This window comes from Topomyia yanbarensis, chromosome 3 (assembly GCF_030247195.1).
Source record: "Topomyia yanbarensis strain Yona2022 chromosome 3, ASM3024719v1, whole genome shotgun sequence".
NCBI lineage: Eukaryota > Metazoa > Arthropoda > Insecta > Diptera > Culicidae > Topomyia > Topomyia yanbarensis.
Genome location: NC_080672.1, coordinates 217681433 through 217704117, shown reverse-complemented (window position 1 = coordinate 217704117; position 22685 = coordinate 217681433). Strand labels below are relative to the sequence as shown.

The window sequence follows — 22685 nt, the reverse complement described above, 5'->3', positions numbered from 1 at the left end:
ATGGTGTGTTCTATTGCAGCTGCTACGCCCCACCAAGGTGGCCAATAGAACAGTTCAACCAGATGATCGACAGGCTCTCGTCGAACCTAGTGGGCCGGAAACCGGTAGTCATAGCGGGAGACTTTAACGCTTGGGCAGTGGAGTGGGGCAGCCGCTGTACAAATAGCAGGGGTCAAGCGCTAATGGAGGCGCTTGCGAAACTCGATACTGTGCTAGCTAATAATGGCTCCGCTAGTACATTCCGTAGAAACGGAGTGGAGGCGTGGATTGACCTAACATTTGCCAGCCCGAGTCTAGCTCCAGGCATGGAATGGACGCTCTCAACTCAGTGATAAATACTGCCGAGATAGCGATCCAACGAAAAAGGCGAGGTATACGATACTGTGCGTTAGTGACACTCGACGTGAAGAACGCATTCAACAGCGCAAGCTGGGATGCCATCGCGCTCTCGTTACACCGGCTTAGCCTACCGGTGGGTCTGTACCGGATCTTGGAAAGTTACTTCCAGAACCGCGTACTGCTATACGAGACCGATGCCATTCAGAAAAGGGTTCCAATTACCGCCGGAGTCCCGCAGGGCTCGATCCTAGGCCCGGTGCTATGGAACCTCATGTATGACGGGGTTCTGAGACTGAAGTTCCCTCCTGGGGTCAAGATCGTCGGCTTTGCCGACGACGTAACCTTGGAGGTCTACGGGGAGTCAATCCCTGAGGTAGAACTAACCGCAGAACACGCGATCAACACGGTGGAGGAAAAGATGAGCGCGAGAGGCCTGGAGCTCGCTCATCATAAGACGGAGGTAGTTATCGTCAACAACCGCAAGTCGGCACAACATGCAGTTATCCATGTGGGAGAAGTCGCGATCACCTCACAGCGGAGTCTGAAGTCTCTCGGAGTCATTATAGACGACAAGCTGACCTTCGGCAGCCACGTCGAATATAAATGCAAGAGAGCGTCGACTGCTGTTGCGGCTCTATCGAGGATGATGTCCAACAGCTCAAAGGTGTGCGCCAGTAGACGTAGGTTACTGGCAGGCGTTGCCGAATCTATCCGCAGGTACGGCGGCCCGTCATGGTCAAGAGCACTGAGGGTAACCAGTTACCGGGCTGGTCATTCGGGAAGATGAGGAGTGCTTCGAGCTACGTGGAAATTGAGGAGCCCGCGAGCGCACCAGGGTGACCTCGGTCGCCAGATGGCAGCGTGAGTGGGATAACTCCTCGAAAGGTAGGTCTGCCCAGGTGTAGACGAAACTGCCGAACACATACTGTTCGTATGTCCTCGGTTCGACGTCGAAAGAAGAGCAATGCTTGACGTCTGTGGCTGGGACACAACCCCTGACACCCTTATTCAGCGGATGTGTCAATTGGTGGAGAAGTGGAACGCAGTCTCGGCTGGTACCCTGTAGATTGCCTGTAGGCTACAGGTAATTTGGCGAACCGAGCAACAGACGACGGGCACGGCTAACTAGTGATTGGTTAGTTAGAGCGAAAAAGGCCGACCGCAAAAAAGTAAGTGAATGGTCTGTCCATGCTGAGATAGGTTTGGCACAGCGACTGGCAACCGCGTAAGGGGTAAACCCAGCCATCATGAAGCAGGGTAGATGAGCAAGTGTATAGGCGTATAAGTGGACTGCCTCATGCCAAGATGGGAGGGTCGTAGCATAGTATGTTGGGACTTAGCTATCGATGCCTCATGTCGTGGCAGGGGAGTGAAAGGGTGAGCATCCAAGTCAGTCTCACACGGTATGTTAAGGGTAAGCACAAAAGTCAGCCTCACATGGTCTCCTGGCGGGTGTCTCATCGTCAATCCTGAGATATGGCGTACCGGCCTGGGCTGCTGCGCTGAGCTCAAAGCGGAACCGGACGAAGTTGACAAGCACTTTTCGCCTAATGGCTGTTCGTGTCGCGAGTGCGTACAGAACGATATCATCAGAGGCGGTATGCGTAATTGCCGGGATGATTCCCATCTGCATCACTCTGGCTGAGGACGTAGAATGCTACCAGCGGAGAAATGAACGTAATGCAAGGAGACTGGTTCGAGCGGACTCGTTGGCTAAGTGGTAGCAAGAGTGGGATTACGCGGAGAAAGGAAGGTGGACCCACCGAGTCATCCCAAATGTGTCTACTTGGGTACATAGGAAGCATGGAGAGGTGAACTTCCATCTGACGCAGTTTTTGTCCGGGCATGGATGCTTCCGGAAATACCTACATCGGTTTGGACACGCTTTGTCACCCCTTTGCCCGGAGTGTGTGAACGTGCAAGAGACACCGGAACACGTGGTCTTCGAATGCCCCAGATTCGAAGAAGTCCGAAGGGGTATGTCTGATATAACAGTGGATAATATCTTCGAAGAGATGTGCCGCAACGAGCATATCTGGGACGCTGTCAACAGAGTTGTTACGAGTATACTCTTCTAGCTGCAAAGGAATTGGCGAAGGGACCAACAAAGTAACGACATTGGTTAGAACGCCGCAGTGGAACCACAAATAGGGTTTCGGGAGAAATTCCGCGGCCGGGAAACTCCCGACGGTGTAGACTGGATCCACCGCCGGGGACCAGTTGAGTAGTACGCGATGTAGCACCGGGCTCGGGTCGTCGTGCGCCAGCGAACCGGATGTCAGGCTCCACCGAAATCGCCGAACCGACCTCGACACTCTACCGGATAGCTCGTGAGTAGGCTAGATCCACCGTCAGGGATTAGACCGAGTAGATTGCGTCGAATAGCCAGAAGTGGGTCGTTGGGGCGCCAGTGAACCAGAAGCTACGCTCTACCCGGAATCGCTGGATGGACCTCAGCATCTGCTGGCTGGCCATTGAGTAGGCTAGGTCCACCGCCGGGGACTAGATCGAGTAGACGAGGCGGGGAGCTTAATGGCTCACAGAAACGTACATCGGTATCGGGAGCGGTCTGCCGCCGGGGAATTCACGATAGGGCTGATTCGGCGCCGTGGACTACCCAACAGAATCGTGACGAAAAGGGGAGCTAAATGGCTCACGAAACAAACACCGGAATCGAAAGAAATTCCGTTGTCGGGGGACTCTCAATCGGAGTAGGATAAGCGGTAAAGCTGGAAGATTTTAGTAGAGCTAAATGGCTAAAATGAGCTAAAGCGGGTATCGATGTCGGGGGAAATTCCTCCGTCGGGGAACTATAGGTCGGAGTAGGATGAGTTCACCGTTGAGCACTATCCAAGCGGATCGTGATAAAGCCGGGAGCTGAATGACTCATGGAAACTTGAGCTGAATGGCTCAGGTATTCAGCACCTAAACGGCTCACCACAGGGACGAGAAATAAACGGCGACGTAATAGATGGAGACAAGAAGCAGGAGAGGAACCGAGAGTTAAATCAAAGCTCATAGGTTGTGCCACTCCATAAACCAAGCGAGGCTCCGAGATAGAGCAGCAGAAAGAGGTGCGACGAAAGCGCAACGAACCCCCCTCCCACGAAGTAATACGATGACGTAGTTCCGTGGGGAAGAAGGGCGTAAAAAGTAAGGAATGTTTTTAGTGGTTAGACACGAACGTGAGTTGTGAGTCCCACACAGTGCCAATACACTACAGGCCAGGCTTTTGAAGCTTTTTTAACCTTACCATAAAAAAACATACATACACACACAAACAAACATTTTTCGATCTCGACGAACGGAGTCGAATGGCATATGGCATTCGGCCCTCCGGGCGGGGATTAGGTTGACGATTTTTAGAGTGATTGCATAACCTTTCTATATGAGAAAGGCAAAAAGGTACCAAAGTCCAAAAAAGTCAATTTTAGTCAAAAATTTTTTTCTAGATTTAATCAAACCTCAACGTTTCATGCATTTTAAAGCCATTTGGCATCAAAAATGCAAATTCGACTTTTGAAATTTTCCCTTAGGGGAGATCCTTTTTTCCTTTGCTTTCGTCACTGTAACGTGACAGGCTAAGGCCAGGATTGGCCCATCTCGCCTGACTGTTGTTATGGCAGTGTTGTCGGTTTTGCTTGTTTGCAATTAAATTTGAATTTTTGCTTCTGTTAGGAAGTGATGAATCTGTGTCAGAATCGTGACGAAAAGGGGAGTTAATTGGCTCACGAAACAAACACCGGAAACGAAAGAAATTCCGTTGTCGGGGAACTCTCAATCGGAGTAGGATAAGCGGTAAAGCTGGAAGATTTTAGTAGAGCTAAATGGCTAAAATGAGCTAAAGCGGGTATCGGTGTCGGGGGAAATTCCTCTGTCGGGGAACTATAGGTCGGAGTAGGATGAGTTCACCGTTGAGCACTATCCAAGCGGATCGTGATAAAGCCGGGAGCTGAATGACTCATGGAAACATGAGCTGAATGGCTCAGGGAATCAGCACCTAAACGGCTCACCACAGGGACGAGAAATGAACGGCGACGTAATAGATGGAGACAAGAAGCAGGAGAGGAACCGAGAGTTAAATCAAAGCTCATAGGTTGTGCCACTCCATGAACCAAGCGAGGCTCCGAGATAGAGCAGCAGAAAGAGGTGCGACGAAAGCGCAACGAACCCCCCTCCCACGAAGTAATACGATGAAGTAGTTCCGTGGGGAAGAAGGGCGTAAAAAGTAAGGAATGTTTTTAGTGGTTAGGCACGAACGTGAGTTGTGAGTCCCACACAGTGCCAATACACTACAGGCCAGGCTTTTGAAGCTTTTTTAACCTTACCATAAAAAAACATACATACACACACAAACAAACATTTTCCGATCTCGACGAACGGAGTCGAATGGCATATGGCATTCGGCCCTCCGGGCGGGGATTAGGCTGACGATTTTTAGAGTGATTGCATAACCTTTCTATATGAGAAAGGCAAAAAGGTACCAAAGTCCAAAAAAGTCAATTTTAGTCAAAAAAAATTTTTCTAGGTTTAATCAAATCTCAACGTTTCATGCATTTTAAAGCCATTTGGCATCAAAAATGCAAATTCGACTTTTGAAATTTTCCCCTTAGGGGAGAGCCTTTTTTTCCTTTGCTTTCGTCACTGTAACGTGACAGGCTAAGGCCAGGATTGGCCCATCTCGCCTGACTGTTGTTATGGCAATGTTGTCGGTTTTGCTTGTTTGCAATTAAATTTGAATTTTTGCTTCTGTTAGGAAGCGATGAATCTGTGTCATACTAGTTTCACATTCTTCTATCAGAATTTTTTCTAGAGGTTTGAAATATTCTAGATCTGGATATTTGCTTCTGATGGTGTTGAATTTTGTGCAGTTGTACAGTATGTGTTTTATATCTTCTACCTCGTCGCATATGTCACATCGATCTGTATCCTCCCATTTCCAGTGGGATCTCCTTTCTTTGGTGAGCATGTGTCCAGAACGTATTCTGCTTAGATGTTTAATTTCCCTTGCGTTCACTGCTAAGTGTTTGAACCATGTCGTCTTGAGTGGTTGCGGTTGTATGGTTTTATACCAGCGTCCCTTTTCTCGGCTCATTTCGCTGAACAGGCGCGACCAATCTTCCCTGGTTTCTTCCTTTGCTATTAACGTTGCATCTCCTACTGTCAGCGAGTTGTATAGCGCTTGTCTGCCGGTTGTAGCTTTCACTGCGGCTGTGTCCACTATCTCGTTACCGGTTATTCCACAGTGGCTTGGGATCCATTGTATCCTGAGTTGGTTTGCACCTTTTCGCTGGAACAGCTCGAAGATCTTCCAGGCGATGTAGTTGTTTCTGATTTCTTCTTTGTTTTGCAGTAATGTGCAAGCACTTGCTGAGTCCGTCAGGATTACTACCTTTGAATACGATTGATGTATGCTCCATTCGATTGTTGTTTGGATGGCCATTAGCTCCGCGTTTGTTTTGGTGACTTTAGAACTGATTTTTTCTGTCTTCGTGGTGTTGGCGGTTTCATCGTAGAAGGCGATTGCTGTCCCGTTTCCTGTTTTGCTACCATCGGTGAATATTCTTACGTAATCCCGGTATTCCGTTTGCATGGTTTGTTGGAAAAGCTGCCTCCATTGCTCTTTTGGTACGTTTTCCTTTTTCCTTTGCTGTGCTGACAGTGAGTGTCGGATTTTCGACTGCATGCTGACGTGTCCTTCCATGTTCGGTCTGAGTTCCCACGATACGTTTTCGCCTATCGGGTGAACTTGCAGGACCACATCAATGTGTTTGTCTGTGATTGTTGATAGGAAAGTACCGCTTGTTTCCTCCCTTTCTATGGTGAGTTGTATGAACTTTGCTAACTGGTTCTGGTTGTATGTGCTTTTTACGATTTCGCGTTTGGCTAGGAACTCGATCCGTACCTTCATTGGGATTTGCCCCGTTTCCGATAGTACCACGTGTACAGGTGTGGTTTTTAGGAATCTCATCGCCGTCCTCAGATAGCTGTTTGAACCACCTGAACCTTTTGGAGATTAGTATCCGCAGCGCTACCGTATATCGTTGCTCCGTATTCTAGCCTGCTTTGCCTTCCTGCTAGTACCTTCAGCGACGGCATCTTTCTGCTGGCTTTTTCACATACGTCCTCAATGTGTTTTTGATGTCTCAACTCCCTATCGATGGTGTAGCCTAAGTATTTGTGGATATTTGCGATAGTGATCATTTGGCCGTTGAGCTTCATTCTTAGGTGTTCTGTATTTTTCCTAGTGAAATGGACAACCGCGCTCTTCGGTGGATTGACGTTGAGCTCTATCGCTTCCAGCTTCATCGCCAAGCTTCCTAATCGTCTGTTTGCCACACTCTCCGCCATCTCAAGTGATGGTGCCTTGATGATTAGCGCAAAATCGTCGGCGAATTCTACCAGGATCCCGTCTTCTCCGTTTTCATCATGAAGACTTGTAGTATAGAGGTTAAAGAGGACTGGCGACTGCGGCCAACCCTGCGGCAACCCCTGATTGACTGTAGTCGAAATTTTTCCTTGTTCCGTGCTCAGGACCAGGATTCTCTCCTTCAGATAGCTGTATATCCATGAAATTAGTTTTCCAGGGATCCTTTGTTTCGCCATGGTGTTTAACAGCATTTCCGTTTTGACCGAGTCGAACGCCTTTGAGACATCTAATAACACTACCAGACATTCTAGATTTTGTTTCCTCGCTTCTGTGACTTCGTTTACCACGAAATTTATGCATGTGGTAGCCGAGCAGTTGCTTCTGAACCCGAATGTTGTTTCCGGCATCAGCTTGTTGATTTCTGCAACTGAAACTAGCCTGTCCTTCACTGCGGCGTTTATCAGCTTCAGGTTGACGTTCATAAGAGCATTTGGCCTCTTTGAGCTCGGGAGGGAAGGATCTGTTCCGGGTTTAGGGATCGGTTTGATTGTTGTTATTCTCCATCTCTCCAGAATCCTCTCCAACATGAAAACCTGCGACAGCATTTCGACGACCTTCAACTGTAGGTCCATATTTAGGCCTTTGAGTATGTAGTACGACATTCCGTCCTCTCCAGGTGCCGAGTGGTTTTTCTTCTTTCTTAAACTCTTTAGAATCTCCATGTCTTTCAGCGTAGTCTCAAAATCTTCTAAACCCCTTTTCGTTTGAACGACTGGGCAGCTTAACTATGCGAGTTTTCCTCCGAAATAGTGGCCCATAAATTGGGATCCCGTTGTGGACTTTTTGCTTTCTCCTGTCAGTGACGAATCTATTCCCTTAACTATGTTCCAGACTTGTTTTATTTCTGCTGTATTTCCGCAGTGCCTCTCTCTCTTAATACCGTAGAGTTTTGAGAGCTCTTCAGACCATCATCTTTTCAGATAGTTTCCTTTCTTGTTTTTAACCACGTAGGGTGCCTTTTCTATCACCTCTTCGAAGATTTCCTGCATTTCCTTCGGGTCGTACAAGTATTGTGGTCTGATCTCGTTCAGCAGGGTTATCACTTTGTTCTGGTTGACTCTTTTTGTGATCTTTTCTATCAGCGGTATTTCTCCTATGTCAATTCTTATCGATAGATGTGCGCTACCAAATTCTTCATCCAGAACATTCCATTTCGTTTTTCTGGCTATTCCTACCGTTACCAACGTCAGGTCAATCGCTGATTCTCTATTGCCCGGGGCCAGGCTCATTGTGGACTTTCCGTCGTTCAGAAGGATCATGTCAGAATCCATGATCAGCTGGTTAAGTAGCTCTCCTCTGGGACACTCTGGGAATTCTGGGCTCCAACTGTTATTTATTTATTTATTTATTTATCGCGCGCATCAACAGGCCGCACTCGGCCCCAATGATGGAAACTTAAATTAATTACATTTAAAAAACTGCAGGAGTCGCTTTCTTAAAGATATCCGAGACAAATGAAAGTCGAACAGGTGCGACACACGATTGAAGAGGCGTTGTAGTCCCGTGATAGCGGCATTAGCTGTTTGAATAGTTCGTCGAAACGGCACTCTCAGAAGAACGTTTCCGCGTAACGTTCTGGACCTTGCTTGGATGTTGACTCGCTCTAGTAAATCTGGAGAATCGATGCGTCCTGACAGAAGATCAGAGATGAATAAGGCTCTTGCAGTTTCTCTACGGCGCTGAAGGGTATCGAGCTGGATGAGTTGACACCGACTCTCGTAGCTTGGTAGACGAAAAGGATCGCGCCAAGGCAGGCGTCGAAGAGCATACCGTATAAATTTTCGTTGAACGCCTTCAATTCGATTGCTGCTGTTCATGTAATTCGGGTTCCAGACTGCCGAACAATACTCCAGCGTGGAGCGCACTAAAGATCAGTAGAGGCTTTTGAGACAATAAATGTCTGTGAAGGATTTAGCCGTACGGAAGATGAAGCCCGGGCTTCGCGATGCTTTACCAACAACATACGGAATGTGATTCTTAAATGTAAGTTTCGAATCTAACAGCACTCCAAGATCCTTAACGCAGCTCACCCGGGAAACAAGAGCTCCAGACAAGTTATATTCAAACTCAATGGGTTCTTTTTTTCTGGAGAACGATATCACAGAACATTTCGCCGGATTCAGATTCATTCGGTTGTTTTCACACCATCTGCTGAAAGTGTCAAATTGCTGCTGCAAATAAAGTGCGTCCGTTCGGCTCTTAATTCTGTTGAAAATTTTCAGTTCATCTGCATACGACAACCGTGGCCCTTTTAGCTGATAGTTTACATCGTTGAAATAGAGAGTGAATATCAAAGGTCCGAGATGACTTCCTTGCGGAATTCCAGACGTTGCGTTGTCCATCACCTATGTTCACACTGAGTTGACGGCCAACGAGATAGGATTGGAACCATCGCAGGAGTGATCCACTGAAGCCAAGTTTTTCCAATTTAGTGATTGCGATATCGTGATTGATTTTGTCAAAAGCTCCAGATAAGTCAGTGTATATAACATCAGTTTGTTGATTCGCATCGAACCCTTCGGACACAAAAGAGGTTAGAGATAGTAGATTCGTCGACGTCGATCGATTCGGCATGAATCCATGTTGGTCTTTAGAAATATATTCCTTACAGTGAAAAAACACTGACTCCACCACGACTAACTCAAAGAGCTTGGAAATGGCACAGAGCGCAGAAATTCCTCTATAATTGTCAATGTTCCTCTTATCACCTTTTTTGTGGACAGGAAAGATGAAAACTGCTTTCCACAATTGAGGAAAAATCGCGGTTGTCAGTGACATTTTGAATAGTTGACAGAGTGGTTCCACCAAACCAGATATACACTTTTTCAAAAACACAGCAGGGACACCATCTGGCCCGGGAGATGACGATGCTTTAAGCTTGGATGCTGCTGATACAATATCCGAGTGCTCTACACGTATCTCATTCACTGACCGTTCGAGTTGGGCCACGCCGCTAGCTGCAACGTCAATCTGCTGCGAGGACAATGTCTCACTGACGAACACACTCGCAAATTTAGAGGCGAACAATTTGCATATGGCTTGTGAATCATGACCAGCTTCGCCATTCAAAAACATTGCAGAAGGCAAGCCGGTTTCTTTCCGCTGGTCATTGACGTATCTCCAAAACGATTTAGGATCCGACTTAAGCTTACGTTGCATTTTTCGTTGATAGTTTGAAAAATAAAAACTGTTCAGTTTTTTAAAATCGTTATTGAGCCTTACATAATAAGCTCTCAGTGACAAGGTACGGCGTTTGGTAAACTTTCGTAATGCTGCTATTTTCGCAGTTTTTAGCTGACGTAGCTCAGCTGTCTGCCAGGGGGATTGATCACTTCGTTGATTACACTTTGGGACATGACGATCGATAAGGTAGCTCATTATATGGCAGAACGTTTCAGCGGCGGAGTTCACATCATCCTTGCTTAGCACAGAATCCCAGTTAATACTTTGTAAAATATTCAGAATTCTGCTATAGTCGGCCCGCTTATAATTGTAACACACGGTGGGCGCGTGGCTCGAAAACTTCATAGGCGGTACGTCCTGGAGTGTAAGATGTAGAGGCGGATGGTGGCGAACATACTTTACTAGCGGGGCGAGAGCGGTGGAAATATGCGGCGATTGATCTCTGGCATTAACGAAGCATAGATCTAAAATCCGGTCGTTCTCGTTCGTTGTGCTGTTAATCTGCAGAAGTGTAGCCGTGCTATAGCCATCCAGAAGAGTAATGCTGCCAGGATGAAAAACTGATTCGTCTGGGTCGGGTTGTAGAAATCCGTTATGAATGGAACGCCACTTTATTGTAGAAAGGTTGAAATCGCCGAGGATCATGATTTCGTCAGTGGGTTGCGCCATCGCAGCAACAGAAGTCAATGATTCAGAATGAGAATCAAATAGTGCAGAGTCGCGAATTTTATCGGGAGGGAAATAAACCACACATATATATAATGTTCGATTTCCCAATTTTATCGCTGGCCATACTTGTTCGATGCTGCTCCAAGCATCATTTGTTATATGTTGAACTTTTAATCCACGACGCACAGCGAGCAAAACACCGCCTCCGGAGGATTTGTGGCTGTTGAGAGGACTCCAATCACATCTGAGAACCTCGTAGTCAGAGCAAATCACCTGGCTGGAAAGGGTCTGCTCATTTAGCCATGTTTCTGTCAATGCGATAATGTCGTAACAGCAGTCCGAGGTAGCTAGGCGATAGGTATTTGCACAGGAATTCATGCCACCCACATTTTGATAGTATAAATGGATGGGCGACGGTATTAGGCACGGAAGGCTGACCGGCACTCCTTGATTCCGTCGTCTGGAATGCACACCGGGGCGACTGGAATGACTGCTAACAGCAGAAGGCGCGGGTGAACTGCATGAATTGGTAGCACCCGTGATGGAAGTTGGAGTGCTCCTCAGGAGGTTTCCAGCTGACGGCTGACATCGTTGACTTATTAATTGACAGTCGGAAGCATTCGAGTTGTCGAAGAGGGCAATTTGGAAGTCCCCCTCTTCATTCCCAGACACAGGGCCGGGACAACTGAAGATACTGCTGACTGCGAGAGGCACGACTGTGCTGGGAGGATTGGGGGATTCCATATTGCTTTCTACGGTGCGTCCCGGTTGCCGTTGATCAACAGGCGAATTGTCGGTGCGTAGTCTAAAATAACTGCTATTTGCGATGGATTTATCCCAGTCGAGGTGTTTTCCGAAACCCCTGCTTCTCGTCATTAGTACGTTCTTGCCCAAAGTCGATGAACTCGCGGAAATACATCACATCCGGCCAAGTTTCGGCATTGAGGGCCATTTCACGAAGTTTAGGGTCAACACCAATTTTGAAAGAGATGAAATTAAGCCCGCTCAAATTTGCGTCTTTTTTCACTAACTTCTTCACTTCGACCGGATCGTCCGTTGAAAGGCACTCCTTAACCATAGCACCAACCTCGTCTTCAGAAACGGTGGTGGCAATTCGCGACAAATAAATCCAGCATTTACTAGTAGCGGGTTGAACAGTGATTGTGGGTACCTTTGCTACATCACCCTTTTTCTTGCCACACGTTAGGCTGGGGACATCGGATTTAGAAAGAGATTTATCATCCTCGGTCTCGCGAGCACGTTTGGCTCCAGCTCTATTTGGAACGGGCCATGATATGGTAGTTGCAGGCAATGTCGTTGCGGATTCCACTGATTTTCTAGTTTTCTCCATTTCAGCCTTTAATGCTTCAAGCGCTGTTTTATGTGTGTCGGTCAGCAAACGGATCGCTTCGCTCAATGCTGTAAAAGCTGCATTCACTGCGGAGGATTTCATCAAATCCACACAGCAGTCGCAGAGCCAGAATATATTCGCTGAGTCGGTAATCATGTCCAATTTTGGACGAGTGAGCGTTGAACACGATAGATGCATGACTCTGTCGCAGAATCCTTGGCATTTCAGCTGATTCAAAGTGGTTACCGGCTCGGAGCACTGCAGGCAGATCGAATCCATTGCGAGAATCGCCTACAGGTAGGCAACAGTAGCTACTTCGCGAATAAGCTTTCCCGATATGCATCCACGGTTTCACCACAAGGATTCTATCACTACCGACGACACTTTGGGAGAACAAAATGTTTGTCAATTGTCACCGCACGACCAAGAATCACAAATTATGAGTCAATTGATCAATAACTGCAGCTTAGGCGAGGGCACAAACTCTATTCTAAATGAAAAATCACTGAATATACACAAAAAAACGATCCAAAATACGCGAACAAAAATAAACAAACTGATTCACAACAGTGTTACCAGAAAATAAAATTGTGGGCATTCAAATCTGCTCCTAGTACAATCTCCCCTTCTAATTGCTCCAGCTATTTGAATACCCTAGTAACAATTGCGGTTTTATGACACTCTTGAAGCCCTTCTTAAAACTTAGAATACACTTGTAGTGTGCTATAAAACTAGAATTGCCGCTTGGGTAGCTTTCTCAGATCTTCGCCAGTTTCGTTAATAGTACTTACTGGCATGTACATTGACAACAGACTGATTGGTTCTTTTCCGCTGATAATTTTTACTCCTACGGCTTCCAGTATGGAGAAATCCGGTACTTTTATAGCTTTGGCTTCAATGCCTTGCTTTATTAGAATTCCCACTCCCCCGTAGCCGTTTTGTCTTCTTTTGGAGACTAGTTCGAAATTTTTTAGCCTGAACGGCTCATCCTCCTTCAGCCAGATTTCTTGAAGCAGTGCGATTGCGATTTTGTTCTCCATTAAAAACGTGTACAATTCTTCTTTTGTTTCAGCAGGTCTTAAGCTTTGGATGTTGTGCTGTAGAATTGTGATTTTACTGGCCATTTTTATTTCCCTGGTCTATTCTGTGTTCTCCTTGTCGAGATTCTGGATTGTGGTCGATTATTTCGATAATCTTTCCGAAGATGTACACGATGAGCTGGTCTGTATCTATGGAATTTCTTTCCCCCTGTATTCGACTGGCTATTTCGTTCCTCAGCTCCAATAGTGGTTTAAGCCACGTTCTTAATCTTAGCTGTCTGATTAGGTCCTCTCTTACTCTTGCTAGTACGGTTTCGACCACGATTGTATTGTATCCCTGCTCTTCATTGTTTACCGGTAGGTGATCCCAGTCGTTCCTGGTGTTCCGGTTTGCTTTTATTCCTCTCTGAGTTCTGTTACCGGATTTCTTCGCTGCCTGTCTTGTTTCCTGCGCTTCGGTATCTTCCATACTAGGGAATTCCTCTTCTGACTCGATGTCCAGTAGAGAGTATCCATTGGTCAGTTTCGGGTAGTACGTTTCTGCTTCGGCATAGGTCTTCTTCTCCGTTCTCATTGTGCTGAGAATGTTTTCCCTCCGTTTGCGCTCCTTGCATTGTCTGTCGTTGGATTGGTGTTTTCCACCACAGTTTATGCATTTGATGCTCTTCTTGCAAGGGGTCTCTTTTGGATGGTTCTCCGAGCATTTTTCGCATTTGTTTCCCCCTCTGCAGACCTTCTGCGAGTGTCCAAACCTCCAGCGGCTCTGGCACTGTTTCACTGGAAACACATAGAGCTCCACTCTCAGTGGACAGTCGTATAACCGAATGGAGTCTGGAACTTTTCCACCTTTGACTGTGACCTTGATGTTATTTGTCGGTATCAACTGCTCTCCTGTTTCCGACAGGGCCCGGCGTTTGATTCTCTCAACCTTGACGATCTGTGCGCTTGGCGGTTAGGTTGTTCTGAATTTCCTCTTCGTCGTATTCCTTGGGAACTCCTTTAACGAAGCAAATCGTTTGCAATATCGAAACTGGTGCCAATAGTTTCATATTGTATTTATCAAATTGGATTTTTTCCAACAGAGGGTATATTTCCTTCCGCTCTAGAAGGATCTTGAACCGCAGTCGCCCTAGTTTGACTATGTCCTTTTGCTTGGTGAACCCTTCTTTCGCCAGTATTTTTCCGATCGCGACCGGGTGGTTGGGTATCTCCTTCTCGAAGTCGAGAGGTTCGAGGAATGCCACTTCGGATAGTGTCCGCTGAATCGTCTTCGTGCCTTTAGTTTCTGCGGTTTCTTCCCGAACTGAGGTGTTGGTTGGTATCCGTTTACCCTGTACAGCAGCCTTTTGGGAGGCACTGGCTGACCGTGTTGCTCGTGAATTCATTTTCGTTTTTATGTTTAGATCTAGGCTTTATTTATTTGCACTTATTCTTCTTAAACCTTTTGATTTTCTTCTTCACTTTTTCTGCACATACCCTCCCTACTGGGTTTCGGTTTACTTATCTTTATTTTTAGATCTGAGCTTATATATTTACACTTATTCTATTTAATCTTCTTAAAACTATTTTTCATTTATCATTCGATTTTCTTCTTCATTTTTCCAGATGTTTTTCCGCACATAACCTCTCTTCTGGGTTTTTGTTTCTAATCACTTTTTTTCCTAGGCACTAGTATTTTTTTTAAACCGACTGGTTAGTTTATCGGTTTTATGGATTTGGTTTATTGTTTTTTTGTTATTTTACAGGCTTTCACTGGGTTTTTCCTCTCCAATTTAATAATTTTTCTGGAGCTTCTACGAAATGTTACTTGGCGTCACTGTTGTTTTCTCCCAACAACAAAAAAATGCATGTAGCAACTTTGCGTGAATTTTTCATTTTAGTTTATATGGGAATTTGCTGTGTGGGCGCACTCTTCAACCAGTAACTCTGGAACCGGAAGTCCAATCAATAAAAAAAAATAAATAGCAGCCGATGGGAAGGTTGTACCTGTGACATTTTTTTCCACATACACACATACGCACACACACATACATACACACACAGACATTTTCCGATCTCGGCGAACTGAGTCGAATGGCATATGACCGGGATTAGATTGATGATTTTTAGAGTGATTGCATAACCTTTCTATATGAGAAAGGCAAATCCGCAAAAAAACACGAAAAATGGCGGATTGCCCGACGGCGGCCTTAAACCTTTTGAAATTAATATCGTATCGCCTGAATTTCCAGGCTTTGATTGGGATTGAATTTTGTTTGAAACTTGATACTGATGTCCAACAAAGGTTCTCTCTTTTACAACATTTAGCATCCAACATTGATTTAGATTATTGTCAATTGATGCGAAATCAAATTACAAAGACATTTTATATTGAACATAACGAACTATCAAATCCTAGTGATCACTTTTGCGAATGGCTAAATTGGATAACTAGGATGAGCACATCTCACGGTTGAATATATCTCACCGAGCAGTTTGACGTTTGAAAATATTTTACTCAAGGTTTGTATTGTATTATGTTTTCTTCATATTTTTTCAGTATAAAGAACGTTTCATGGAGCTCCAAGATGCTGTGCGTTGGACGGAAATGATGCGCGCATCTCGCGTGGAAAATCTGGACAAAAAATCCAAACAAAGTATTTGGAAGTTTTTTAGTAATCTATTTAGCTCAAACGATAGACCTCCAGATCCATCTGGCAGGTTACTTCGGTATAATACGACCAGTAGTCCATCAATGTCTGGTATATCAGAAACAGGCCCATTAACAGATTCAACGCATTTTCATTCTTTGAAAAATTCAGCTGTGGTCATATTAAATAAAGAAACAGATGTGTCCAATTCGGGAAAAGTGTCGCAAAAGAGGCGAGATCATTATAGACAAGTTAGAGCTCATGTTCAGAAGGAAGATGGGCGACTTCAAGCTTATGGATGGAGTCTTCCTACTACAAAATCATTAATCAGTAGTTATCACACTAAAGTTAATAATGGGGTCCCGGTTCCTGTTCCAGTCTATTGTAGACCGTTGGCGGAAGCAAGCCCACACATGAAAGTTTGGTGTGCCAGCGGTGTTAATCTACACGGAGGATTTAGAAGAGATGGCAGTTGTATAGTTGAAGCTAGTGTATTATACTCAAGGAAATACGAAACAAAAATTACAGAAGTCGTGGAAAAATCTGAATTCGATATCAATAACATCGATTCTCTTGATAAGCAGACGATGGCTGCGAATATCAAATTGAACAGTGAGACAGACTTGAGCTCTTTTGTGTGGATATGTACTAGTACTCACTCAGCAAGTACTGTTACCGTTATTGATGCTAAAAACCCAGCTGAAGTTTTAGATACATTTCCAGTTTGTCAAAACCACTTGCTTTGTATTTGTACGGTACATGGTGCAATAGAGCGAGATTATGCTATACCAGAGAATAGTGAAATAACTAATACAGGTAGCGTACAATTATTTTATTACCCCACATATTTTTGAAGAGTTTATTTCTAGGGGAGATGCTTGAAAATCCCGGAGAAGCTCCAGATGGCGTTGGCAGAGTGACTTTTGTTAGAAACGAAAGCACTATGAAATTACAAGAAAAAGCCGGCACCGACGTTATGCCAACAGCACTAACAGATGATCGATATAAAGACAGTATGGTAATGTAGAGTAGCATTTCGTAGATTTTGCATCATGACTGAAAATAATGAGGCCAAAAAACACTCGAATACCTAAAAGGCCGAAATTCGCAAGGCAATTTTTTTATATATCTTGAATGATTGGCCTTAACAGATGAAGATTATGTAATGATTCGGTCATATGTCTGACAACTAACATAAATGAATATATTTGTTGCAGTTCATACATTTTATTCAGCTTCTTTAATTCATCTGTAATTTTTTTCAGGTTTATTAATTTCATCCAAATTATTTATTTAACATAATTTATTTTTTCCTTAATTTATAAACTTTAAACAACGTTTAAATTTTCATTTTAAATAATTCATTTTATTCTTCTTAAGTTCATCGTTTTATTCATTTGCTTCATTTACTTCATTTGCTTCTTTTGCTTCATTTGCTCCATTTGCTTCATTTGATTCATTTGCTTCATTTTCTTCATTTGCTTCACTTGCTTCATTTCCTTCATTTGATTCCGTTGATTCCATATATTCCGTTGATTCCGTTGATTCAGTTGATCCACTTGATTCAGTTGATTCATTTGATTCAGTTGATTCTGTTGATGCAGTTGATTCAGTTGATTCAGCTGGTCCAGTTGATTCAGTTGAATCAAATGATTCAGTTGATTCAGTGGTTTCAGTTGATTAAGTTTATTCAGTTGATTCAGTTGATTCAGATGATGCACTTGCTTCACTCGCTTCACTCGCGTCACTCGCGTCAGTCACGTCACTCGCTTCACTCGCTTCACTCGCTTCACTCGCTTCACTCGCTTCACTCGCTTCACTCGCTTCACTCGCTTCACTCGCTTCACTCGCTTCACTCGCTTCACTCGCTTCACTCGCTTCACTCGCTTCACTCGCTTCACTCGCTTCACTCGCTTCACTCGCTTCACTCGCTTCACTCGCTTCACTCGCTTCACTCGCTTCACTCGCTTCACTCGCTTCACTCGCTTCATTCGCTTCACTCGCTTCACTCGCTTCACTCGCTTCACTCGCTTCACTCGCTTCACTCGCTTCACTCGCTTCACTCGCTTCACTCGCTTCACTCGCTTCACTCGCTTCACTCGCTTCACTCGCTTCACTCGCTTCACTCGCTTCACTCGCTTCACTCGCTTCACTCGCTTCACTCGCTTCACTCGCTTCACTCGCTTCACTCGCTTCACTCGCTTCATTCGCTTCATTCGCTTCACTTGCTTTACTTGCTTCAATTACTTCACTTGATTCACTTGCCTACTAAGGTTTCTTAGTGAAAATTAGTGCTGTGTAAATAGTAGCAAATACCAGGAGCGCAGACTTTCAAGTAGGAAAACTACTCGCGCCTTCGTATTTTAAAACGTCGAATCGATCGCGTCTCCATCGACTTTCGTATTTTAAAACGACGAATCGATCGCGCCTCCACCAAGAAAAACGCTTTTAATCCACCTAACAGTGTGATGAGACATTTCTTATAACTCTTATCACTCTCTTCGGATATTATATCGTTTGAGAACATTTAGAGCTAATGCTTTCGTGATGTTTTTGATAACACATACTACATGGGATAGTGGCAGGGCTCAGAGAATTGCTCAAATCAGCATAGGACAACATCAGTGCTAGAAATCTCAAACCAAATCAATGGGAAGGCGAAAAAATGGCCCATAAAATAGACATACAAACGAATTATTGCTAATGCTCTGTTAATAAAATATCTAAATTCCTCAATCAATGCATTGTGGTGGGAAAACTGAATTTTCCTAAAGGGGTTATATATTGTACTGAGCCAAAAAAATCGATTTTTTTATTGTTTTGAAGTTTATACTTTACTCAAATTTCCAACGCGACTGAGAACTAAGAAATCTACGCTTTTTCTTGAGAAGGGCGATACTAGCAGTGATACCATTCAAAGAAAATCAACAGTGAATATTTCCAGACTTGGTTTTATTTCCTATTTAGGAGCTATTGTGTTTTTTTTACATTCTTGATTGCATGATTCAGTGATCGAAACCCAAAACTTTATAAAGTATTTGAAATTAATAAATTAAAATTTGTTTTTGCTATTCAAATTGACAAAATGATAGTATTGTCCCTTTGGCGATTGTTTACCTTTTCAGTCCCACCTATCCGCATTGAAGTATCGCCCTTACGTTTTTTTACAATAACTAACGTTTTACACCACCGATTTCGTCCGGGTTTTTTCAATAGCGATCATTGTTACTATTTACAGCTGGTATTAGCTTAATTTTCCTAAAAAATACGAAAAAAAAACAGTTTCGCCCGAAAACTGCTAGCAAAAAAAGTATCGCTCTGTTTGTTTGCATGGAGCGTGGAGGGCGAAACTTTAAATAAACAAACAAAACACAGTTTCGCCCGTTGTATTTTTTGCTGTAGTTTAAGAAAGCAATATCGTAGAATCCAAATTTTTAGGTTAATTTGTTGCGTTTCAAAGCCCTCATTCGCATGTATGAAAAAAGCCTTATGTTTACAATTGTAAGTATCGCCCTTTTCACAAAAAAGCGTTGAAATGAAATCGCAGCTTCTGATATCACGCTATCTCTGAAGTGCATGCGTGCATACTTCCAAATTTTACTTCGACATCGACTTTTTCTAAAGGTTTCCTTGATTTGGTCACTATTTATTAAAAAATCGCGGTTAAATAAAAAATAAAACTATTAAAAAATTTAAAATAGTTTATAATTTTCACAAACTTATTAGGAAAAATTGCTTTCGTAATATTGTGTAGGAAAAAAGCTGAAAATTTAAGTTTTTCTTTTTCTGCAACATATAAACCCTTAAGTATACCAATTAATTGGTATACGAATTGGAAAAGGTTCGCCAAATTTTGGAAGAAGTCTATAGTCCCTTGAAAACTACCTAAAAATTGTTGTAGTTCGAAGCAATAAAAATCCCCAAAAATGAAATGCACCTATTAATGTGAAACACAGTGAATAATACATACAATAAAGACCCATTTTTATCAATCTCATGGTGTATTTTAGGCTGACAAAATGGGGACATTGACTAAATCGGGCTTTTTTTTCTTTATAATAAACTGAAGCTGTTAAAATATTCTTCCCGTCCCTTGATGTAGTCTGATAACTATTTCTGATTATGATGAACTTTTTATTTTTGCGTATTTCCATCTTCATGATAAGGAAATCATGCTCAAGAAAGGATTTACTCGAATTCAGTCTTGTTCGTCTGCTAGAGCCCATCAAACATATGTTCATATTTGGCTGATAAAATCGGGGTTTCAATGTATTATAATAGATATTCAGCATTCGAAGAAGTTTCTTGTGAACGAGTGTAGAACGACTTTGTTTCTACTTACTTGAAGTCAGCGGCGTAGCCAGAAATTCGATTTGGTGAGTGTTTGGTGAAAATCGATCTTACTGTCCAAACGGAATAATTCCGAAACCATAATTTTTGAAGTTTTAAAATTATGCAGAATTATTTTTCAGACAATAGTAACAGAGTTCGTGTCTTTAGCGAATTTGTTGAGTCTTTATTGTGGTCATGAATGTTAACCTGAGAAAATTCACCATAAATACTTCTTGGACGATATACCGTCAGAATTATTTTATCCAATGAAGCGCTGTTTAACGATTGTAAAACTCATCGAAAATACTAAACCTCCGAGATTGGCGGTTTCAGAATGATGCTATCCTTAAATTACCGTTTTTGAGCATTTGACCTATACATATAATTGGCCATACAACAAAAATCAAATGCTCATCAAAATCGATCAGAACCTGCTAGAGTCGCATGGAAATCGTCATTTTTCATAAATTTCTCTCTACATTCGGAAAGCGTTATCCTTGTTATTAATCATATTACGTTTTCGTCTCAACTCGACGCATTCCCAAAATAAAAACCTGTTTTAATCCACCTAGTGGTGCTATTGTGCTTTTCTCATTTGTCCAGACTACGATTTCATGGCTGGTTATGTTCAATACAATGGTGGAAATGAATAGTACATGTTCAGTACGATTTGCACATACATACAATGGATCAACAGCCACGATCTTGAGATACTATGTGATACTGAAACCTCGCTTGAAACCAGCGGCGGATCATGGAGAAAGATCCGGGAGGTCCGGGTCTTGCCGAAAATTTTCAACTTGTTAAGAAATTTTAAACTAGTTTTAATTTTAAAGTAGCAACCCCTCACTGCATACTCCCTCCGGGCCGCTATGATTGTCGATTTTTAGAGTGATTGCATAACCTTTCTATATGAGAAATGCAAAAATGTGCAAAAGTCCAAAAAAGTCAATTTTTGTCAAACATTATTTTTTTCGAGTTTACATCAAATCTCAATGTTTCATGCATTTTAAAGTCCTTTGGCATCAAAAATACAAATTTGATTTTGCAAATGTTTCATTTCAGTTTATATGGGAATTTGATGTGTGATTGCACTCTTCAACTCGTAACTCTGAAACCGGAAGTCCAATCAATAAAAAAATCAATTGCAGCCGATGTGAAGGTTGTACCTTTAATTTGAGACTAACTTTGTGCAAATCGGTCCAGCCATCTCTGAGAAACCGAGGTCACATTTTTTTCCACATACACATATACACACACATACATACACACAAACATTTTCCGATCTCGACGAACTGAGTCGATTGGCATATGACACTTCGCCCTCCGGGTCGGGATTAGATTGACGAATTTTAGAGTGTATGAGAAAGGCAAAAACATTTTTAGCAAATGTTGAAAGTCATGCATTTTTTTGGTGAGCAGTTCTATGTTTCATAGACATTAAATCAATTTTAACTTCGCTTCCTATTAAATAAAGACCCTTATTACAGTACATCTCTACAAAAGCGAGCTCAATTTGAAAAGAAATCTGAGGATTATGATTGATTACAGAACTCTGGAATTTTCTATTGGAATGTTTTCAGGCAGGAATTTGATATTGATGCTATTAGACAACTGTGAAATCAAGAACAATAGATCAGTTACATATCAGGACCCCATTGCGACAATTTATCAAAAGTCCTCATGATGTTTACAACAACAGGTTATCAATCTACGGATCAGATAATTGTTATTGTAATATTGAATTAAATCAGTCTGCATCAATAAATTTTCAACTTCAATCCATTATTTTTTTATGGTTGTGGTGGGGGGGGGGGGGGAGAAGGGTTGTATGGTGTTAAACCCCAAAACCTTCTCTTGGCTACGCCGTTGCTTGGAATTATTTATTTCGCTTTTCATGTTCCGATATGTTCCAGATCGATCCGATGGTTATAAGTTAGAAAAATTGCAGTCAGAAGGTTCGTTCAAATGAACATTTTTGCACTGATAAGTTATCAAGTTCCTTCCAGACAACTTGGAAGTGTTCGGTGATTATTTCTAGCGGTTGTAGATAGAAAAATGAAATACAAAATTCGTTTTATCGTAATGATGTTTGGCTTATTTCAATGGATTATTACTATATTGAACAATGAATAGGCGACAAAAGGTAATCCACAAACAACAAGCCATAACTTTTAAAGTATTCAAAATAGATATTTGAAGTTTTCAGTAAAGTTATTCGCAAAAGCAAGAGCTACAAATTTGCTGAAGGCATCATTTCGATATAATCACTTCCAAGAAAATTTATGAAAATATCTCACTCATAGGTAGATTAATCAGCAAAAGCACTATACCAAAAGAAAGGGCATATTGCCTCCATTAAATTCTCCGAAGATACTATTGACCTAAAATAAGCCGTTTTGGCGTTAATAATAGATTACATGTTTTTGGTCATATTTCTGGCAATGGGAAATGATAAAAATCTTTCGTCCGCATTTAATGTTAAATATCTCTTTTGATAATAGTCCGATTTAAACAATCTATAGCTTGTTCGAAAGGTATTCGTTAAAGCTGTTTAAAAACATATAAATTGTTAATCTATATTGTCAATTTCGGCAGATAATTCAAAAAAACTGCAAAAAACGCCATTTTTACGCATTCAAACATTCATATCTTGGAAACTAAACATCAGAATCAAAAACAAATTAATAGCGTTCATACTGTTTTTTAGT

General features: G+C 42.7%; 1 protein-coding gene across 6 annotated transcripts in view; it reads left to right on the top strand.

The window, feature by feature from the left end:
* The window catches only part of LOC131691036 (JNK-interacting protein 3), a 1253801-nt gene that overhangs the window by 425091 nt on the left and 806025 nt on the right, over window positions 1-22685 (top strand). For all 6 annotated transcript variants that reach the window (XM_058977179.1, XM_058977178.1, XM_058977180.1 and 3 more), the window contains exons 6-7: window positions 15552-16458; window positions 16512-16660. In XM_058977179.1, the coding sequence (XP_058833162.1) occupies window positions 15552-16458; window positions 16512-16660 (1056 nt within the window). The remainder of the gene's footprint in view (window positions 1-15551; window positions 16459-16511; window positions 16661-22685) is intronic.